The sequence below is a fragment of the Dipteris shenzhenensis genome, chromosome 24 (genome assembly GCF_047967505.1).
Source record: "Dipteris shenzhenensis isolate YYH24624 ecotype China chromosome 24, Dip_SZ_1.0, whole genome shotgun sequence".
NCBI lineage: Eukaryota > Viridiplantae > Streptophyta > Polypodiopsida > Gleicheniales > Dipteridaceae > Dipteris > Dipteris shenzhenensis.
The window spans coordinates 12,308,529-12,330,693 of record NC_141619.1 but is presented as its reverse complement, the minus strand read 5'-3'; the positions used below and the strand labels follow the sequence as shown (position 1 = coordinate 12,330,693).

At 49.4% G+C, this 22,165-nt stretch overlaps 1 protein-coding gene across 1 annotated transcript in view; it reads right to left on the bottom strand.

Moving 5' to 3' along the window:
* The window catches only part of LOC147886231 (uncharacterized), a 352,191-nt gene that overhangs the window by 135,395 nt on the left and 194,631 nt on the right, over positions 1–22,165 (bottom strand). The window contains exon 6 of the mRNA XM_087395069.1: positions 20,447–20,512. Within this exon, the coding sequence (XP_087251195.1) occupies positions 20,447–20,512 (66 nt within the window). The remainder of the gene's footprint in view (positions 1–20,446; positions 20,513–22,165) is intronic.

Here is a 22,165-nt window from a genome sequence, read left to right as displayed (position 1 = left end):
ACTTTGTCATGGCATAGACCATGCCCAAGCCCGCCTTTACTAGACGATCCTTGAGGTTGTCAAACGCCAGTTGTTGAGGTGCCGACCAGTTGAAGGACTGCTCCTGCCGAAGGAGTTCCATCAACGCCACCGCTATGTCGGCATAGGACCTGATGAATCTTCTATAATAACCCACATGTCCCAAAAAAGACTTGACTTCTCTGGGTGTGCAAGGAATAGGCAAGGTCAATATCACTTCCACCTTTGCTGGGTCCGTGGTCATTCCCTTAGCTGAGACGATGTGGCCAAGGAGGACCCCTCGCAAGGCGAGGAAGAAGCATTTGTCCGGGTTCAAGCACAACCTAGCTTCTCTGCACTTATCAAAAACCCACCTCAACTTACTCATGTGATCAGTCTGAATAGCACGTTCGAGGTGAGAAGCATTCTTACCATTGAACACAGAGAAGTCATCCAAGAATACCTCAAGGAACTTTCCGATGTTCTCTTGGAAGAGTTTGGTGACAAGACGTTGAAACGTGGCCGGTGCATTGCATAGACCAAAAGGCATCATCCGGTAAGCATAAGTTCCCCATTGGGTGACGAAGGTAGTCTTTAACTGATCTTGCTTTCGCACCCGAACCTGGTTATACCCACTGTATCCATCCATGAAGGAGTAGAGAGCATGACCAGCTACGGTTTCTAGCACCCTGTCAGTGAAGGGGAGAGGAAACCTATCCCGACGTGTGGCGGTATTCAAACTCCTATAGTCGACACAAACTCGGAGTTTTCCAGTCTCTCTTTTGGGCACCACTACGATGCCACTAAGCCATTCGGAGTAGTCAACAGGGTAGATCAACCCTGCTTGCTCCATCTTTTGAATATCAGCATGGACAGCCTTGCCATAGTTAGGATTCATGCGATATGGTCCCCTGATCACCGGCTCTGCTTCCGGATATAGATCGATGCGATGTTCCATGAACTCAGTGGGTACTCCCTTTAAATCCTTATATGACCAGGCAAAGACATCAACATACTCTCGAAAAAAATCAGACAATGCAGCAAGGAGATAGTCATGTTCCCAGACCCAACTGGCTACCTTAAGATGTCGTGGTTGGTCTTCTGTCCCTATGTTCAGATACCTCCAATCCCTGGCATGGTCAACCTGAGGTATGCTTCCTGATGTGGAGTTGTTCAGTTCTTCTACTCCCACTGCTGGGTGCGCAGGAGAATCATCTAGAGAAAAATTCCCCACTACTTCTTCCATCCAAGAGCTCGGATAGGACGGTTGGGTGTGTTCTGGAAATGGTTGAAATGTAGAGGCAACAGTTGGGCCCATTCTCTTCTTTCCTTTTTGTGCTTGCTTGAGCATTCCTCTGTATGGTAGTCCAACCACCTCGTATGTAGTTTCATGAACCTCCTGTGTCGTTGAGGAGTCAGCTTCTGACATATATAAGTCAAGTAGAACAAGGTCCGCGACATCTGCTTCTCCCTGTATGCTGTGGGCTTGCCTTGAAGGTCTGAAGTTCCAGACTCCAGTGTGAATGTGGACGGCTCCTTCAAATTGTCCGGCCTCTTGACCCCTCCTAGGTTGGTCAGGTTGCATAATGGATTCAATAACCCTTCCAAGAGTCACTTCCGGTACCTCCTGCCTTTGAATGACATCAGTAAGTAGGTGGTCATCCTCTTCTTCTGCAGATCCATGAGTGTATTCTCCAATACCATCATTGTGCTCAGCCAGCCCATGATCTATGTGGTCATCTTCTTCTTCCATAGATTCATGAGTGTTCTCTTCAGGACCATCATTATGCTCCGCTCGCTCATCATCTTCTTGCATAGCATCCTCTTCCTCCTCTGTTGTGACCCCATGCTGTTGTGACCCCATGGTCATTTTCTTGGTGTGAGGCATCCATGTCGTGTGCATCCATTGCTTCCATTGCTGCTTCATGGTCTTGTCTTTGAGTCACCCTGGTGGCCTCCCCACCACTTGGTCTGGTACTTGCGGACATCATTCGCTGATACATGTGGGGATTATTAAGAAGGCCAAAAGGCATCCGTTCATACATGAGATCAGCCAAACCAGGTGGGGAAGAGGCTTCCTGGCTCACCTCTTGCGCATTCCGTGAAGTACCAAAATGGGCTTCAGGATCCTCTTCTGGACACAACTCCACCATGTTGATGGCTAAGGATCCCAGGGCCCCCATCCAATCCAAGATGACAGCTTCTTCCTCATCTGGTCTAGCATGTTCCAACAAGTACGTCAAGCTCTCACCATCATCTCGTGCTGCTGTTACATAGGTTTCACCTTGGAAGGGTGAGTCCTCCACATAGGCCAACTCTTCTTCCTGTAGGGGCCAATCCCCAAGTGCCCATCGCTCCTCTTCCACCCCTTCTTCTTCTTCAAAATCCTCTTCCCCAAGTTCCACAGGTCGGTGGCGGGCCCTTCCAGTAACCATGTCTATTTCTAAGGATGTGGATCCCAAAGGTAGTCGAACTTCATCACTTGACCAATCTTGAATGGCCTTTGCTGAGCGTAACCATGGTCTACCAAGAAGTAGAGGATAAGTCTGCTCACCCTCCGTCATATTAAGTACAACAAAATTGGACCAAAATTGGACAGGAATGTAACTCCCCCAATCTTCATGTGAACACCTTTTACAGCTCCCATAGGCTTCACCTTGCGTTGATCCGCCATGCGTACTTGGAAATGTACGTTAGTTGTCAATTTCAAACCCAGTTGTTGAAGAGTACCTCTCGGCATGATGTTTACTGCTGCCCCACCATCCAAGAAAACATCTTTCAGCTCCACCCCATTGATCTCCACTGCGAGCTTGGGACTTTGTTCACATGTGAGGGCAGCATAGGCTGAGCAATTGTCTAGTGTTACTCCATCTTGAACTGTTACTGTCTCTGGTGTGGGTCCGCCCTGAATAGATCCCCTTTGGCGCCCTCCTGGCATGCGATTCAAAAATGCAATAGTCTGATGCTTGATATGTGGAGACAATTGACAGAGTTGTCGTAAGGTGATGTTGGGCCTAAAATCCATCAACTCATCCATCAAAGAATAGGGCTGGACAGTAGCAGCAACCTTTTGTGCCTTCATCCGCCGAGCTTCTGGCCGAGGGTCGAAGCTTATGCGAGGGAGAGGAGGTGCCTCTGGATTCTCAGTCAATATTTCCTGTGGTGACTCTCCCATCACCCATTTCCCCTTTTCTTTGGCACTACTAGGCTTCACCCCTTTTTCCTTCTCTTGCTTCATTGTGCTTCCTGAGTGGAAGGTGGATGGGCCTGCCTGCGACTCTTCACGTTTTTGCCCTGAAGTTGTCACTTCTGTTGCAAACCTCACTATTTTGGACTTGCGGGAAGGAAACTGAGGTGTGACGCCTTCATCTTCAGAACTAGATTGAAGATCTTTGGTGACACTCCTGATCACCTCCTGATACCTTGAAGGCATAGATTGCTCACTTGGAGCTGAGGTAGTTTTAGAGCTATTGATAGGTCTTGATGGCTGTGGGGTCCTTCGGGTCCTTTCTAATCCAGTTACAGGAGAGGACAAGGGCGATGTAGTCTTGTGCCCACTGTCCACCTTGGAGGAAGGAGGTGGGGATGCTCTTCTAGTGACTGAGCTGGTATTAGTTGGTGATGAGGCCTCCGATATTGAGGTTGAATCATCCTTACTACTGTCACCCTTCATTTGTGACCTAGTCACAGCTCCCAACACTGCACCAATCAAATGGGGTTTGTCACCCTCCCCCGCCACTACTACGTCAACCATGTTGACTTGCGATGTTAATTCCCTTCTGCCATTGGGACAATCTCTGGTGTAGTGGTCATTTGTGTTGCACTATGTACAAGAGGGTCCCCCGAATGGTTGTGTACAATCATCTTGGTAATGGCCATACTCGCCACATCTATAGCACATGATGGGCCTGCAAAAGTTGGTACCTCTGCCTCCACGTCCACCTCGGAACCCACCCCGTCGACCGCGAACGTAAGGGGGTCCATATCCACCCCCTGACATAGGTGGTTGATACTGTGCATAGTAGGGAGGAGGGTAGAAGTATGGAGCCCCAAATTCACTAGGAGTAGGAGCTTGGAGCAAAGGAGGATTAGGAGGATTAGGAAGTAGTGGAGGTGGAATGATAGGGTGGGTGGGTGGTTCAGGTGCCTTCACAGGGGCTGAAGCTAGGGGGACTGGCCCTGAAGTGGTCGGTGCAGCTTTGTTGATTGTAGCCACCAGTGGCTCCCCAATTGGATACTCCGGCAGAAGCTTCCTCAACCCTTTAAGATACCTACACTCGGAGGCATCATGTCCATGAATTTCACAAAATGTGCAAAAGGAGGTTGGGGTGGGTACCTTACGCTTCGATGGACATTCCCAGTAGCCATGGCCAGAACCCTTGCAGTCGGTGCACCAGAGACCACTTCTTATCTGAGCTTCAAAGGGTGACGGTCCATCCACTTTTGTTCTGTCTTTCAGACCTTCTTTGATTTCTTCTAATTCCTTCTTGAGTTGCTGCCATGCCTGTGAGCCCTCTTCTCTCGGAAGTTGGGCGGTTTGAGCGGTTGTTGAGGCGAAACTTAACTGGGACCGTTCCATCTTCACTGCTTCCCTCAGAAATTCTTGTAGTGAGGCATGCTCAGGAAGTTTGTCAACCAGCCTTATAGCAATGGTGGAGGGTAAAGCCTTCAAAAACCACCCCTTCATGACGGCGTCATTGGGTGGCACCGACATCTTTGCCGCCAAGACCCTCATCCTTGTGTACATCTCAGAGATGCTCTCTCCTGGCTTCATGGTGTCAGTGGATAACTCTTGGACAATCATGTGTTCGAATTTTTCCAACTTGAAAGTGCGTAAGAATTCCTCCCTTAGGTCTGTCCATGTCTAGAAGTGGTCTGGAGGAAATTGACTGTACCATACATCCGCGGCATCCTCCAATGACGAGGGAAAGATGTGAAGGAACGCATGCTCATTCTCCACACCTTTAGCTCTACATGCTGTGAGGAACTTCCTCACATGAGCTTCCGCATCTTCATGGAGGTGGCCTTTGAACTTTTGAGTCTTCACGTGGACCTTGTTGAGTAGCTCGAGAAGTCTAGCTCTGTCTGGAGGACTGAGAACGGCCATCCCCACCTGAGACGTTGGAGAGGGGGCCATCCCCACCCGAGAGGTTGGAGAGGATGCAAGAGTTGGAGGGAGTCCCGATGGGGCTGTAATGAGTATTGGTGCTCCCGAGGAGGAGACCACCCCGACAACTCCTCCTGTGGAGGACCACAATGGAGAAGTCACTACTGATGTAGTCATAGAGGAAGTGTACCCAGATGGTACGGCGTAAGTGGGGGGTCTCGGTGTTGCAGAGGGAAAGGGTGAGAACATGGAAGATGTGGGGGTGAAAGAGGATGGGAGAGCATTTGGGAAAGAGAGGGACGGAGTTGAAGTCATGGATGAGTAAGCAGAAGGGAAGGAAGAAGGTGGTGGAAAAGGCAACACCGGTGTGGATGGAAAGGGAGATGAAACCATCATGGCAGGTAAAGGCATGGCCGGAGCAAAAGTACCCCCCAATGGAATAGATGTAGAAGAAGGATTAGCTAGGAGCCCGGAGCTATGCATAACAGATGAGGTAGCAGCTTGTCCACAAGAGGTTGAGGCGGGAGCAGATGGAATCACCACTCCGGTAGAAGAGGTGGTTGATGAAGACATCGTTGCAGGAGGAGGAGAGGGGCTGCCTTGACCTTGATGAGTCCCTGAGGAGTCCTCGTCCTTAGTACCCTCTTCTTTCACCTGTTCTCCGCTTTGCACTTCTTCTTCTCCGGAGTCCGGATCTGACCACCAGGGTTCCTGTTGGTCCAAGTCAATGAGAGTGTCGATGAAGTTACTTACTCTGGCTACTGCTCCAATGGGCTCACTTTGTGCTCGAGTTGAGGACTTCGCAAACTTACGTCGCACGTAATGCTTCTTGTACCTAGTTTGGTCTGCCGGAAGTCTTTTCTCCACTCTCCTCAAGTACCTCCTAGTTCTCTCACTAGCTCCTTCAAATGTTTCAGAACTACTCGGCATAAGACCTCTCTCTAGGACCCTAGATCACCACTTCACTCGTGCTACTCAACACCAGCAGTGTCCCACCGTGATCGCCATAAACTGTCTGAAGGGGGGGGGGGTTCCTAACACTTCCGGAAGTATTACCGGAGGCCTAGGGCCACTGGTGCGAGAAGCGAGTAAGACGTGCCATAAGTGTCACTGATGGTACGTAGGTGAGTGCTTGTCGATGGTGTCAACTATGTGCAAGCGGTACAAGTGCTGAAGTGATGTGAGCAAGAAAAAGACCAAAGCGGAACAACATCATGAAAGCCATCCCTCGACATGAACAGCAAGGAACTTCAACCACATGACACAGGTCCGTTGTACCAGGTGAAGGGAGAGGAGGGGAGGAGAACACAACGAAAAGAGATTTTAGAGTAGCGAGCAGAGATGGGAAGTAGCACAACTCATTAGAAAGCAAGATGACTGATACACTCCCAGAAGATACACACGAGGCGAGCTCTTGACTCTAGCCTCTCACTCCTTCACTCACGCCTCTCGCCCCTGCCAGAATGTCCCTCTCCCTTTTCCCTTTCCCCCTCTTCACCTTCTCCTCCTCTGCTCCACCCCCCGCTCCCAATCTCCTCTCCCTCCTCCTATTGGATGTCTTCTTGCACGCTTAGCCATCCTTAGCCATTCCACCGTTTGTGGGCCGCTCTGTCCTTGATGGCTTCCGCAACACTCCAGCCTGTCCTGGGTCAGTGAATCCCATGCTCCATGTGTTCTCCTGCCTATTCCATGTGCTCCTGACACTAGTTGGTTGAGAGGGTTGGTGCACCACCTATGCCTCTTAATTGTTGGACTGCTTCCCATGTGCACCAACAGGTGTATCCCGTGTACCATTGTGCCAGTACTTCCCTCTGATTGACTTTGACCATGGTGAGTCGCGGTTGAGGTTTGGCACTCTTCGGTCATGTATTGCTTCCGTCATACCCAAGTCATGTCCAGGCCAAGTCATGTCCAAGTCATGTCCATGTCAAGTCATGTCCATGTCTGTTCCATGTCAAGTCATGTCCAAGTCTGTTCCATGTCAAGTCATGTCCAAGATGTGAACATATGTGAACATGTTGCGACTAGGTATGACCAAGGTCTAATCAACTTGGCATGTTGCTGAGGTGACCATGACGTGACCCAGGTGTGACTCTTGGTGAGTTGCCATAAACTTTGAGTACAACAATAGTCTAGGGAGAGAGATAGTTATCTCAAATAAAGACACAATGAAATAAAAATGAAATGACTAAGCAATGAACAAATGAAAGTACTCACATGTAGACCAAAGAGCTTGTAGCTTGATACTTCAAGTACAACTCTTATATAGAGCATATGGGATAACTCCCAATGTGACATGTGGCATCCACAGGGTACACTAGACTAGAACTCACTAGAACACACTAGACTGACTTATCTTGACTCCATTTCATAACGGCCCCCATGGAGGAAAGGTGAGTGACTACTGGAATGGAACCAAGAATAGAACATGACAATGACGGTCATCGAACTATGCAATGACGGTCTAGAACTAGGCATGGCTCCCATGCTAGCTTAGAGGCAAGTGATCATGGATCAGAGGCTAGTGAGCATGGTATAGACTGAGAGGCTCAACTAACATGGCTCAGAGCCTCATCATGCATGGATGCATGGCCAACTTAAAGGTCTAGGAGACTAACGCACCAACATGTTGGAACTCACATGCCAGGCCTGATAAATAGCTCATCAAAGCCAATACATGGCTCCTACAATACATCCCCCTCCTGGCTCCACAGACTAATGAGGGACATGGAGCCACACACGAGAAAATAAACAAATGAATACATCATTTTAGGAGGACTATCCAAGGCAGAGGACCTTTATTTTTTTTTTTTCAAAAAAGAGACTTCTATTAAGTAAGAAAGAAACCCGCTAGAGCAACATCTGTGCATGCTAAGCATGTAATAAAAACACCTCAGAGGAATGAGGTAGAAAGAAACCAAGGCTGAGGCTGAAAATGCCATCTCAACCCTGTAGAAGTCTCAGCAAAGAAGGGAGAGTCTCTCCAATCTCTGAGAAAAGTAACTCTCCTGGAGGAGGCTGCTCAAGATGATCCTTGCATGGTCGCCTAAATGGCCATCAGAGTGTGTATCGTATCTGTCCAAAAGATCTGAGAAGGGTGAACCTGAGAACCCTCCAAAGCCTCAGTGCACCTGGCTCTCCAACTGTGCCATGCTGCAATGCTAGCTAGGATCTCCCATGGAGAGTCGACCGATGAGTGAGCAGCCCTGAAAAGAGTGGCCGGAACATCCTTTAGAGAGCACGACTCCACAAGGTGTCGTCAGATGTGAAGAGCCCAAGAGGAGTCAAGTCTCTCAAAAAATACCTGGGGCCCTGAAAGAGTAAGCCAAGCCACTGATCCCCAGGTCATATAGAAAGGTAGGCGAACAAAAGTGCTGAAAAGTCTTGCAATCCCCTTCCATATGATTCTCGCGTGTCTGCAATCCCATAGGCACTGCTGTATTGTCTCCAAAGCAAAAAGGCAGCGAGGGCAAGAAGGGTCAGCTCCGAACTTGGACCTCCAATGGTTCACTACTATCCCACCATGAATAAAAAGCCAAAAGAAGAGAGTGATTTTACTATTCCGGTGGGATTTCCAGAGCCTCTGCCAAAAAATTCTCTGCAAGTCAGTAGAAATCTGAAAGTTCTCCCAATGAGGAGCTCTGGTACGCTTCCAACCCCTAGAGCTGAGCTGGAATTTCCTAGCATTACTGACCGTGTAACGAAAGAAGGCGATGCCCTTCTCTCGGTGCCCTTCATCTATCCATTCCCATTCCCCACGGTCCCACTGCAAAAACTTAATTGGGACACCTCCATAGAGCCACAGCCTCCATGAGCCAAGGGCGAGGAGAAGCGGGTCAGGATCCAAGTACCACTGTGAAAGAGAGCCATGCTCCATGAAGCCCACTATCCTGACTGGCTGAAACGGTACCTCCAACAAGATATCGTCTGTGGATCTAGACAGCTTGCCCCTCGAAGAAACATCAAATACTAAGGCATCTGCATGTGGGTCAAGAAAAGAAATCACCTGTAAAGGAACTCCCAATCTGGAAAATGCCCCCATCCAGGTGGAGCAAGTAATAGGCATGTCATCTGTGTCCACCCAATCCAAGGGCAAGGCTGCATCAATCTGCTGGACTCTCCCGCACTCCCTCTGAGATTAAGAACCATCTGGGCCTGTTGGTCTGCAGGAAGCTTCTTGAAGGCTTTCCATGCTCCCACTGCATCTTGGCCACTGCATGTAAGGAGAAGCTCCAAGTGGTCTGCCAAGCTCATCCAAAATCCTATCATTCCACATGATAGGCTGCCTTTCAATCTCTTCACGAGTGGATGGGGGAATCCTGCGAAGAGTACTCCTGAAGCTGGCCCATGCTTTCAGGATAGCAACCATAAGAGGGGAAGAGGGAGACCTGAGGTGGGCTGTGGTGAAAACCCATCTAGTACTGTGTGTCCAATCCTCTCCTGAAGTGGGCGTGCGAGACTGTATGCATCTGATAAAAAAATCCTTCCAAGGCTCTTGTCCTGGCATAAGCCCTCTCACAACGAACTTGCAGAGTAAAGCTCTGCACTATAGATCTGGGTCGATGATATTCAAACCCCCTTCTCTTGTAGGAAGAATCAAGGTCTCCCAAGCCACCCTGGCTGTAACATCAGTTGTGCCATCTAGACCACTCCATAAAAGGTTTCGTACAGGCCTCTTAAGCTGAGTGATACAATCCCTAGAGTGGCACCAACAAAAGCATACAAACCATGCTGTGGCTAGAAGAACCTGGTTAACCACCACCACCCTGGAGGCCAAGTCAAGTTTGGCTGAGCTCCAGAAAAGGACCTTTCTTCTGATGCTTTCCAACACCGGAGCAAACTGTTGTGAGGGAGAGATGCCCACCCCAACCTGGCAGCCCAAATATCTGACGGAGAAGCCCCTCTGTACCCAAGTGAAGCCAATATCATTACCCCAATCCGGGGTGTCATCCTCGCAAATCCAAAAACCACTGGATTTATGCCAATTAATGTGTGCACCTGTAGCCGTGTAAAACAAATCCAAGGCTGTCCAGAAGGAAGTGAGTGTCCTGGGGGAGGCATCCAAAAAAACAGCTGTGTCATGTGCCAACTCACTATCCAGGAGCTCTTCTTCCCGGTGGATAGGAAGCCTCAGCCCATAAATGTCAGCTTGAGATCTAATGTAGATACTCATAGCTTCCGCCACAAACAGAAAAAGAAACGGGGCAAGAGGACATCCCTGGCGGACGGCGGATCTGGAAATCTGAAACCTGTCCCCTCTTACCCCCCCAATGAGCAATTGGCTGTGGGCTGATCTGTAGAAAGAGGATACTCCTCTAATCCATGCATCTGAAAAACCAAAGCGAGATAGAGTACCCTCTAAGAAATCCCAGTCTACTCTGTCGTAAGCTTTCTCAAAGTCCAAGAGTAGAATGGCCAATCTCTGGCGGCTCTGCATGGCCCATTCTGAGGCCTCCCAAAATGAGAAAATATTATCAAAAATACTTCTGCCATGCACAAACCCTGTCTGCGTGTCATGAATCAAATCTGGAAGAAAAACCTATAGCCGCAGACTGATGGCTTTCGCCAGAATCTTGTAAAAAGTGCCCAAAAGAGTGATGGGTCTCCATTGAGACACAAGATCCCTATTACCCCCCTTTGGGATGAGATGAATGAGACCATCTGTGAGTGAGTCCGGCATCTCACCAGAGTCCCACACGCCTTGCAGGGCTGATGTAATGTGATCACCAATCTGCTCCCAAAAAGTAATAAAAAAGGAGGGGGTAAGTTCATCTGAACCTGGGCACTTGCCCTTGTGAAGGGCAAGTAATGCAGTCTTGAATTCTGCATTGGTGAAAGGTGCATCCAGAGAAACATACATCTCATCCTTCACCAATACAAGGATACACTGCCAAATAACCTCTCTGGCATCATCAATGGCCTGTGTGCCTGGATCTGCAGTAAGAAGGGATGCAAAAAAATTTGAAGCTACACGCATGACAGCATCAGGATCTGACTGTAACACCCCGTCTGAGTCAACAAGCTGCGAAACACTATCTCTACTATGTCTGGGCCCATGAGTAGAGAAAAAGTGTTTGTTGACCCTGCCACCCATCTGAATCCAAAAGGATTCCCATGCATGAAAGGCATACTCTGCTCTCTGATCCAACAATGTCTGCAAATGAGCCCTTGCTGCAGCAAGGCGCTCCTGAATCCAAGCATCTGTGGGCCTCTTCTGCTCTTCCCTCTGAAGGGACGCTAACTGCTGGCGTATACCAATCTCACATCTGAGAATCTCACGTCTCCTAGAATCAGCGACTGAATGATAATAGTCACTAATTCCGGATAAGGCTCTAGCTACCTGAGATGGATGGACAGCTCCACCCTATATGTGAGAAACCCAAATCTGTAAAATATCCTCCGTGAGGCTCTCCTCTGCATAAAAAGCATCCGGAATCCTGACATTGGCAGAGCGTCCTCTCCGATGACGCTCAAGAATCTGCAACACCACTGGAAAATGATCTGAGGTGGAAACCCCAGTAGAAATGCATACAGATCCTCCTCTGTCAAGTGCCCAATCGTCTACAAAAAATCTGTCAATCCGTGCATGAATGGGCATGTGTATTCTCCTGTTCGACCAAGAGTACAGGAGTGACTGTGGCATAATATGAAAGGCATCATCCAACCAAGTGTCTCTGCCACTGAACTGAAAGAGAAAGGCATCCCAGGCTGCCCTCTCCAAAGAATGAATTCCACCCTGTCTGCCTCCCTTTTTGTCTGAAGGCAACTCAACCATGTTGAAGTCACCACCAATGATCCAAGAATCTGCAATGGGGGCCCAAGAGAGTAACTCCTTCCAAAAGGAGATCCGCTCCCCTCTGTTGTTGGGAGCATAAAGATTGAGAAGACCAATCTTACGCCCTCCAATCAAAATAATGATCCATTGAGCTCTAGAAGGGGAGATAATACCATGACCAACAACCAAGGGGAGAATAGAAAGAGAGACCAAAATGCAAGTACCTACCCTTGTGCCCATAGTAGGCGACCAGAAGGTATGTCCTGAAAGCAGTTTGCCAGACTTAGAGCAATCACTGGCATCCAACTTGTGTTCCTGGATAAAAAGGATATCAATAGCACCTCCAGTGACGCCTGGATGAAGCTAGTTTCGGATCAGCTACCTACGGCGACGATGTGGAACTCCGCCTAGGCCCTATATGTTCCAGCTGTCTATCCTTACCCGACCTAGTAGAGGAGACCAGCTTCCCCTAGAAGGAATCCCAATGACCGGGACCCCTAAGGTGGAGGGCACAAACTCCTCATCATCCATGAAAGTCGCCAAATCTGCCAGTGCCAAAAAAGAATTCCTCATAAGCAAGTCTGGCCGAGGAGTGCGAAGAAGACCTGCACTCGTGGAAGATGGAGGAGAAGGACCTGCCAGGCCTCTATCAGCAGAACTGGAGCTGGGGGTTGAGGAGGCATGTGGCTGGGGTGAAGAGGAATCAGGAGCCCTCATCTGCGCCTGCACTTTCTCGGTTGTCCTGGCTGTGGCAGGAACAGTCTGCGGGAAAGAAGTACCTGTAGTCCCCTCGTGGTCAGAAACCAAGGGGTCAGAGACGAAAGTGACTGGGGCTGGTGGATCTAAAGGCCCCTCTTGATGTGGAACTGTAGTGTCTGGGGCTGCAGCAACATCCACCTTTGGAGTCTGGAAGGCGTTGATGTGAAAAAAAAAGAAACCAGGTCGGCTTGGGTATTTCTACCACGCAGCAGTTTGCTCCCGTGTTGGAGAGCATCAGAAGGAAGCTTCTCTTTTGGAGCTCAGCCAAGCTGGATCTTGCCTCTAGAGTTGTGGTGGTCAACCAGGTCCTCCTGGCCACTGCCTGGTTTATTTGTTCATGTTGGTGCCGTTCTAGGGACTGCATCATTCAACTCAGAAGACCGATCAGGAACTTTCTCTGGAGTGGGCTTGATGGCACAGCAGATGCCTTAGCCAGAGTGGCTTGGGAGACCCTCATCCTCCCTACACAGGATGGGGGTCTCAATATTATTGATCCAGATTTACAGTGTAGACTTTTACTTTGCAAGATAGTGGTGCGAGGACTTATGCCAGGACAGGAACTGTGGAAGGACTTTCTTATCAGCAGCATACAGAGGTGCACACCTTCCTCAGGAGGAGACTGGATGAGCAGTGTTAGATGGATCTTCACCACAGCACACCTCAGATCACCTTCTTCCCCTCTCATGGTTGCCATTCTGAAAGCTTGGGCTAGTTTCAGAAGCTCTCTTCGGAGGATTCCTCCTTCCTCCCGGGAAGAGATTGATAGGCAGCCCATCATGTGGAACGACAGTATTTTAGATGATCGTGGCAGACCACTGGGTGCCTCACTCTACATGCAGTGGGCCAGGTGGGAGAGGGGACCTGCTTCTTCTTTGGGATCTTGGAAAGCTTAGCTAGGCTTTCATAGGAAACCAAGTCAAGGTTGACAGGACATCTCAGAGGGAGTGCAGGGAGGATCTTGCAGATTGAGACAGCCCTTCCAGAGGCTTGGATAGACACAGATGATATGCCTCTCACTTCCTCCACTTGGGCAGGTACTTTCTCGAGAGGCGGGGTTCCACTTCAGGTCTTAGCCTTCCGAGATGCACAGGAGGATGCTTTGGTTTTCAGTGTCCAGGATGGTGGCAGATTGCTCAGATCTACAGATGATATCTTGCTTGAGTCTGCTTTTCAGCCTATCAGGGTCGTAGGCCTTTTGATGTAGGGATCAGATTCAGAGTGGTTCTTAGACCCTGACCCCCAGTTACTCTCCACCGGGTCTTGGAGACTCTGGCTCTATGGAGGAGTTCCCATCAGGTATTTACAGTGGGACCCCGAAGAGTGGGAGTGGATTGACGCGGGGCATCGAGAGAAGACCATCCCCTTCTTTCGTTACACGGTCAGTAATGCCAGGAGATTTCAGCTCAGTAGTAGAGGCTGGAGACCCTCCAGAGTTCCTCATTGGGACACTTTTGGTATTACTGCGGATCAGCAGAGGTACTTCTGGAGGAGGCTCTGGAAATCCCACAGGAATAGAAAGATCACTATCTTCTTTTGGCTTTCTATTCATGGAGGGATTGCAGTAAACCTTTGGAGGCCCAGATTCGGAGCCGACCCTACTTGCCCTCGTTGCCTTTCTGCTTCGGAGTCTATTCAGCATTGCTTATGGGATTGCAGACAGGCGAGATTGATTTGGATGGGGATAGCCAGGATCTTCAGTCACTTTGCCCATTCCCCACTTTTTATGACTTGGGGCTCGGTGGCTTGGCTTTCTCTTACAGGACCTCAGGTTTTCTATGAGGGACTTACTCCTCTCGGGCCATTTCGGTTCGACGCCATCGGGTTGAGTTCTGCTCGTTGGATGTGGTTCCACACCGTCCTTTTACAGCTGTACATGCCTCTGTGGATACTTCTTGGGAGATTATAGCGAGCATAGCAGCCTGGCATATCTGGAGAGCCAGATGCACAGAGGCTATGGAGGGTACTCAGGTTCATCCCTCGCACACATTGGCTAGTATCTGGACAGACATCGTACACACTCTGATGGCCGTATGGACGGGTATGCAGGGGGACTCCCGTGCAGCCTCAGCTAGGAGGGCTTCTTTCTTCAGGGAATGGAAGGATTCTCCTTTCTTCTCTGAATCTACTACAGGGTTGAGATGGCACTTTCAGCCTCAGCCTTGGTTTCTTTCCACCTCACTCTGAGGGGTTTTTTATTATCCTCATGATTTCATGATGTATTCCGCTTTGAGCTTGCTCTCGCGGGTTTTTGTTCTTACTTAATAGAAGTCTTTTTCATGGAAAAAAAAAAAAAGAAACACAAGACTGTTCTCAGACAAACACAAAATGACTCAGTTTTTTATTGCTGACCCCCATACAATCATATCCACTTCTTCAGAATTCAACTCTAGAGACAAAATCGTATCTTCAGGACTTCTTCGAGATCAGTACTGTAATATGGTAGCTCTTAAGGTAGAGCCTATGCACCGACTTTCAGAGCGGGTATCCAGAGCACACAAGTAACAAGTCAACCTCCACACAATCTGACTAGAACACACCCAGACTCTTTGAAAGAGGGAAAAGACTACACAGCCCGAAACAAACTGAACTTAGGACTGCACTTTTCCCCAAAAAAAAAACTCAGAAAGCAGTCAGCCTCAAAACACTATGAACCCACAGCCCACTGCTCAATGGCCAGCACGACTCCCAAGGCCACAAGCTGTTCAAAAGAAGAACTGGCGGGTACCATCATCTGAAAACCTGCAGGTATATTCACCGTACAAGCAGTCGTACAATTATACGTACGACAGCAGGCCCGTACAACCACACAGAAATCCGTACAGTCTGCATTTAATGACGACCATCTTCCGTATAGCTCGTAGAAGCCATCTTTAATGACCCGTATGTGCCTGTTCAGCCTGTAATCAAGGCACCGTACTACCAGCCCGTACTGATCAACGATTGCACCCTGTACAATCTCGTACTGCAGCCCGTACACAATCCACACTTCAGATTCCGTACCACCCGTACGGCTCTTTCCAGCCTTCATTCAATGCACGCCATCCGATGCAAGGCTAACGCTTGTTCCCAAAGCTCCCTTCTCATCACGTACTAGCCCGTATTCTTCATAGGCACTCAGCCCTTTGTTTATGCACACACACAATCTCTTTCATCTACGGAATCATCCTCCTACAGTGTAGCCCTTCAACCATCTAGTAGTTGCGATCCTTGCGCTGCTCTCCCCTCTTCACTCTCTGAGCCTCCCACTATCGCACCCAGCTCTTCGTACAATTCGTCCGTCCTTTTTCGACTCCTCCCTCTTCTCCTTTATCTGCAAGCCCAAGACTCCACGTACCATGCTCGCTCATCAACCAGAAGCTTTCCTCTTCTATTACGTAGCCACATGTATGTGCACGAAGCCTTCTCAATCTGTCCAGCCACCTCAACCTAATCTGCCACCTCACTAGTGACATTTTACCACTCTCAAGACATTTCTCCCAAATCACATTAAATGCACATTTTGGACCTTTAGTCACACAATTACCACACACATTAGCATGCACATTAAAGCTTGCATGCTTCCCCATATACACATATGAAAAGCCCCTTGACGTGGGCACCAAAACATATTGAATTCCCGTAACATACAAGTGCACATTGACTCAGGAAAATATTAAAAAAAACCCTTCATGACTTGACTTTACATGACCCCAAAAACATTTCACTTGACCACACACTGGATACCCTTGCTTTGGAAGTCTGGTACAACCACATTGCATTTCATCATCTCCTTGATAAGTCCCTGCAAAAAACTTTTAGTCTTTCAAGTTCAAAATAAAAAGGTCTTTTACATGTGCAGCCAGTTACATTGGCTTATTCACACACAACCCGCAAGTTAACACTATCATGTGTTCAGTGTCTACCCTCATGCACAATCTACGTGGAGAAAAATATATACAGATTTTATCCTATCAGCGTCTGTCTGAACAGGATCAAAAGTCTCCTCCTGAGGTAAGGGAGCCGCTCTAATAGCTCTCCATCATGGTACTGGGTGTGCTGCGGGCATTGGGCGCCCTGCTGCCCCTGGTGGTCCTGGGGTGCACGAAGCAGGGCGTCCTGTTGCTCTTGGTGGTCCTGGAGTGCATGGTACAGGGTGCTGGGGAGGTGCAGTCGTGGTAGTACGTGGAGGAGCCGCACCAGAAACCTCTTGGGTCTTTTTCTCTTCCTTGGGCAATCTCTAGCAAAGTGCCCAAGGGTCCTGCAAATCCTGCACTCATCCTGTCTACCTGAAATCTCAACTCTCTGTCGAAAGAGAGAGCCGTCTGGACGTTGAAGCATAATGTGGTCATTTGAGATGTTAGGGTCAGAAACAATGACCCTAACACGAGGCACCCCGTCTGCACTGACTGCCTCTGCCAAGGAAGAAGGCATGCCAGGAAGGGAGGGGATCTCCGTGACCACTCCCGCATGTGGCTCCGATAGTGGCAAGCAGTCAATGGTAGACCTGAGGAAGACTAGGAAACCTAATGAACAGTGATGTGACTTGCCTGTCCTCCTCGATCGGATCGAAGCCCAAGGTGTAGGGCAAAAGAAAGATCCTCCTCGAACCCAAAGCCAGGGGATTAGCTTTGAGAACAAGGGCTGTGGACTCGTGGGAGTCGAAAACCACTTGGAAGAATCCACGTCCCAAAAGTCGAATATCCCTGAGGTGAGGGGCGAGGTCTTCTGGTAACGCCGCCAGCATCCAGTCTCTAGCTTGTGATCTGGAAGGGTGTGACCCAAAGATGCGGGCGAAAAGTGATGTGGAGCCCTCTAATTCCACATCTTTCTTGAGCTGTTGCAGCTCGTCTTCTGAAAAAATGACGGTTCTCGCGGCCAGTGGAGGTGGACGGAGATTGGCTGAATGGGGATCCATTCGCCAATCGATGTGAAAAGGCCGATTCCAACACTGAAGAAGCTCCGTCCGTGAAACTACTACCCAGGATGCCCTGAACACGAGCGCAGGAAGAAGGAGAAAGAGAGGGTAGAAGAGAGGGGAAGGGAAGGGAAAGAGAGGGGCAGGAAGAAGGAGAAAGAGAGGGGAGAAGGAGGTAGGCTGAGGGGGAGGCGTGGGGAGCTGAGATAGGGAGGAAGGGGGCGGGGAGGGAGAGGGAGGAGGTTTTTTTTTTTTTTTTAATAAATACTCTTTTTTTTTTTTTTCGGGGGGGGGGGGAGAGCGTGGGGGAGGGAGGGGGGTGGGGGAGGAGAAGGGGGCGGGGGGGCTGGCGGGGGAGAGGGAGGGCGGAGGAGAAGGGGGCAGCAGGGAGGGGGAGAGCGGCGGGGGGGGAGAGGGAGGGCGAGGGGGGGGGGACGGGGGAGGAGAAGGGGGCGGGGGGGCTGGCGGGGGAGAGGGAGGGCGGAGGAGAAGGGGGCAGCGGGGAGGGGGGCAGCGGGGGAGGGGAGAGGAGAAAGGGGCAGCGGGGAGGGGGGCAGCAGGGGGGGGGGGGCTGGCGAGGGAGAGGGATGACGGGGGAGGGGACGGGGGAGGAGAAGGGGGGCGGGGGGGCTGACGGGTGGGGGAGAGGTTGGGCGGGGAGGGAGAGGTAGGGGGTAGCGGGGGGGGGAGAGGGAGGGCGGAGAGGAGGAAGGGGAGAGGGAGGGTGAGGGAGGAGGGAGAGGGGGCTGGCGAGAGGGGAGGGAGAGGAGGAGCAGCGAAGGGGGGGCAGCGAGGGAGAGGGAGAGGGAGAGGGGGCTGGCTGAGAGAGGGAGAGGGGAGGGCAGTAGCTCACGGGGAGGAGCAGCAGCTCAGGCGCTTGTGAAGTTCAATCTGAAACATTTGAGGGAGAGCCATCCTCAATATGTGGCAAGCCACCTCGCAGAGGACCTTTATTGACCCAATACACATCATTTATTTCATTCATTTTTTGGAAACAACACAAGGGTACCCAAATGAAACATGCTTAGAAATATATATGGATCATCATCTCCATCATTCTCTAGAGGGAGGGAGAGATGTCAGATTTCAGCAGTAAGAGCATGAAGTGGTGTCGTAGCATCGTCATCTTCATCGTCACTAGTGGCGGCTGCAACCCAATTGGCATGGTCCTCAGTTTGCTATTTGGCAAGCTTTTGGTAGAATCTGTCCTACGTATGACCAAGCTTGTGACAAAAGGTGTACTTGAGAGGCTTGAATGACTTTGTCTTTCCATGTGCTGGTGTAGGCTTGGGTTTCCATTTGTTGCTAGAGGCAAGAGCCTCTGTAGTATCTGAAGAAGAGATCGGAGATTCTTTGTTCCGGTGATCTTTTTCGAGAAGAAGAGTCACCATATCATCAAAGGTAGTTGTGGTGGCAAGCCTAAGTATTTCAAGAGTGCGCTCAAAATGAGTGACTCCTTCCATACTCTTCATGAGGACAGCCATTTTGTCCTCGTTGTCCAGGGAACACTTCAGGCTGGAAAATTATTGAACAAGAGATTGTATTTTTGCTAAATGTGCACTCAAGGTATCACTATCCCCCATTTTCAATTTATAAAATTGCAACTTCAAGAAGACCTTGGAGTTTGTGATTTTGTTACCAAAAAGATTCTCGAGACGCGCCCATATCGCCTTGGCCATTGATTTAAAGTCGATGTGATGAATCAAAGTATCATGAAGGCAAAGTCCGATAATAGAAATAGCTTTTGAGTTGTGTTGCTTCCATGTCTTGAGTTGTTGAGGATCCGTTTTGGGAGTGTCATCCTCAATAGCATCCCATACATTTCTTTCATGAGGAGCAACTGCACCTTAGTTTGCCAAGTAGGGAATCCTTCCCCCTTGAACTTCTACACGAGCAATGAGGTTGAAGAGAGAGAACTCATTGTGTACCTTGGGAAATGGCAACTTCAGCCTTCAGCACTTTAGGAGCGGGAAATGAGAGCTGGAACTGAAGGCAGAAGAGGCAGAGGATAGAGATGTCATCATGAGAGAGATGAAGCAGTAATTTGTGGACAAAATGAGGGCAGCTCAGCTCACTAGCTCATGCAGAATGGGAAAGGCAAAGAATATCAGCAATGGCACACATCTCGAGGGAACAAGAGGGCTGGTACGGACAGCAGCAATCACGGTGGATGCAACAGCAGTGGGCCGACAGTACGGACAGGCTGGAACAGTCCGTACTGTTCAGGACAGTCCATACGGCCTGTATGGCCTGCTTACAGCAGGCTGTACGGCCTGTTTGCAGGTCGATGAAGCAACTGGTGGCAAGGCTAATAAGGCAGCTGATGGCGAGGCAAAAGAAGCGGCTGTTGGTGAGACATTCTGGGCTGAAGAAGGGGTAGTTGATGGCGAGGTAGATCAGCTCCAAATCTAGTGGTAGATCAGCTCCAAATCAGCTCCGACAACAGCTCCAAAGGTGAGGCTAAGGGAAGCAAGATGGGAAGAAAGGAATGGAAGGGAGATCTATCTTGGAGGAGAGGGGAGCTTCCATTTGCGGGCTTCTCTCATCCTCTAGGTAGAGCAAGAAGAAGGGAGAAATCGGAAGGGAGGCTCTGATACCACATGAAGTCACATGGTGGAGAAGGAGAGAGAGAGGATAGGCTAGGGAGAGTCGAGGACCTTTGAAAACAAGTTGTCACAAGCACAATCATTTTGACATCAGGGATTTCCTACCATTGTTTTAGCTTAATAGAGTATTCAAGCAATAGGTTGTCCAAAAACATCACTCTAAATGCTGCAATGCTAATTGATTACATGATGTATCTACTTGTCAACTGTTTATTTGTGCTTATGTGATAAAACATATGCATACAAGAGAGAGAGAATGACATTATTTTTATTCATTTTTGTTTGGAATGACTGAGCCAAGACCTAACCCTGTTTGTGTTGTTATAATCAAATCTCCTGCAGATAGCTGGCAGCATCTCAGCTTTTGAGTAAATCTGCAAGAACATCAGATAGACATGTTATTTTATTTATTTATTGTATGAAATAGAATTCTATCAAGTTTGGAAAAACAAACGAGAGAAGAAACTCAAGGCAGAAATACACGATGCAGAGCTTGAAAATATGGTGGTAAAATACCACAGAGTCTAGCTAGAAATGCCATGTCATGCATGTGATGGTCTCAAAAAAGGAAGGACCATCATTGTTGCCACATTTTCCCTGGAACGAGCCTTGTAGGCTAGATTAGTACAATTAGTGCTAGTACTATCTACAGTTAGTACACTTAGTCCTATGGTAGGCCTATATGGCTAGACTTATACTTTCGTTCTGAATCATTATTGCAAGTATGCTTGAGCTTGTCTCCCTTCATTTTATTCACTCGATAGTGGTATTAGAGCCTTGTATGGTTGATCATGACTGCCCCCTTGCGTGCACATCTCCAGCTCACAATCTCTAACAGCAATTCGTCGTTACATTGGCTCAGTTCTGCTGGTTGCCTCAGTTCATCCTTCCAATCACAGCACAGTTCAGCCCTTGGTTGAGTTCTTTCCAGTTCCGACCAGCTCCCCTCGAGGTTATCATCAAGGAGATCCCAGTGTTGCATAGCTGCAGTCTACTAGCAGTTAGTTGCACCACCCTTCAACGTCTGCCCAGTAGCTCGATCAGCTCTAGCTTATAGCAGTTGATTGCACCGCACTTGAGCTCTATTGCAGCCGCGACCACTAGACACAATCACAACCCGAGACCAGCTTCAAATTCGCACTCAGATTTGCGCAACATGTAATCAGAAACTTCTATTTGAAGGTCTTTGTGCAAGTGCTGTAGTCGCATTTCAAACCTTGTACTTGCTCTTCGCCTCTGCTCACAAACTCCGACCTGTCCATACTACATCCTGTCAGTACTCTCCGTACAGCCTATTCGTACAGGCCATAAGACTGTACAAAAGTTTTTGGCAGTCAATACACACACTCTGTATGATTGTACAACACTTTTTGACAGTCTGTATAGTCCTAGTAGAAAATTTTGACATACATATCACTACTGTTTCGGATCTCACTTTGAGAAAATTTTGAGTGCATTGGGCTACTACAACTTACCCTTGACTGTGTTGAGCAATGCTTCTTGCTGCAACCAGCATTGACCAAGTCAAATATTTGACTTTGAGTAGCATTGTTAAACAAAAATCAAGGCTTTTGATAGATTTTTTGTCTCCTACCTTGGGAGTGCTTGGTAACGCCTTGTCCTTTACTTTTTAAGCATTTAACCTGCGCCGCCGCCCCCTCCCTGCCTCTCCTTCCTCTCCCTCTCCTCTCCCTCTCAGCCTGCGCCGCCCCCTCCCTTCCTCTCAGCCCGCCCCCTCCCTGCCTCTCAGCCCTCCCCCTCCCTGCCTCTCCTTCCTCTCCCTCTCCTCTCCCTCTCAGCCTGCGCCGCCACCCCCTCCCTCCCTCTCCTCTCCCTCCTCTCCCTCCCCTCTCAGCCCGCCGCCCCCTCCCTGCCTCACAGCCCGCCCCCTCCCTGCCTCTCCTTCCTCTCCCTCTCCTCTCCCTAGCCTGCGCACTTCCTCCCTCTCAGCCCGCCCCCTCCCCTTCAGCGTCTCAGCCTCTCCCCTCTACCCCTCCCCTCCTCGCCCCCTACTCCCACTCCCTCCT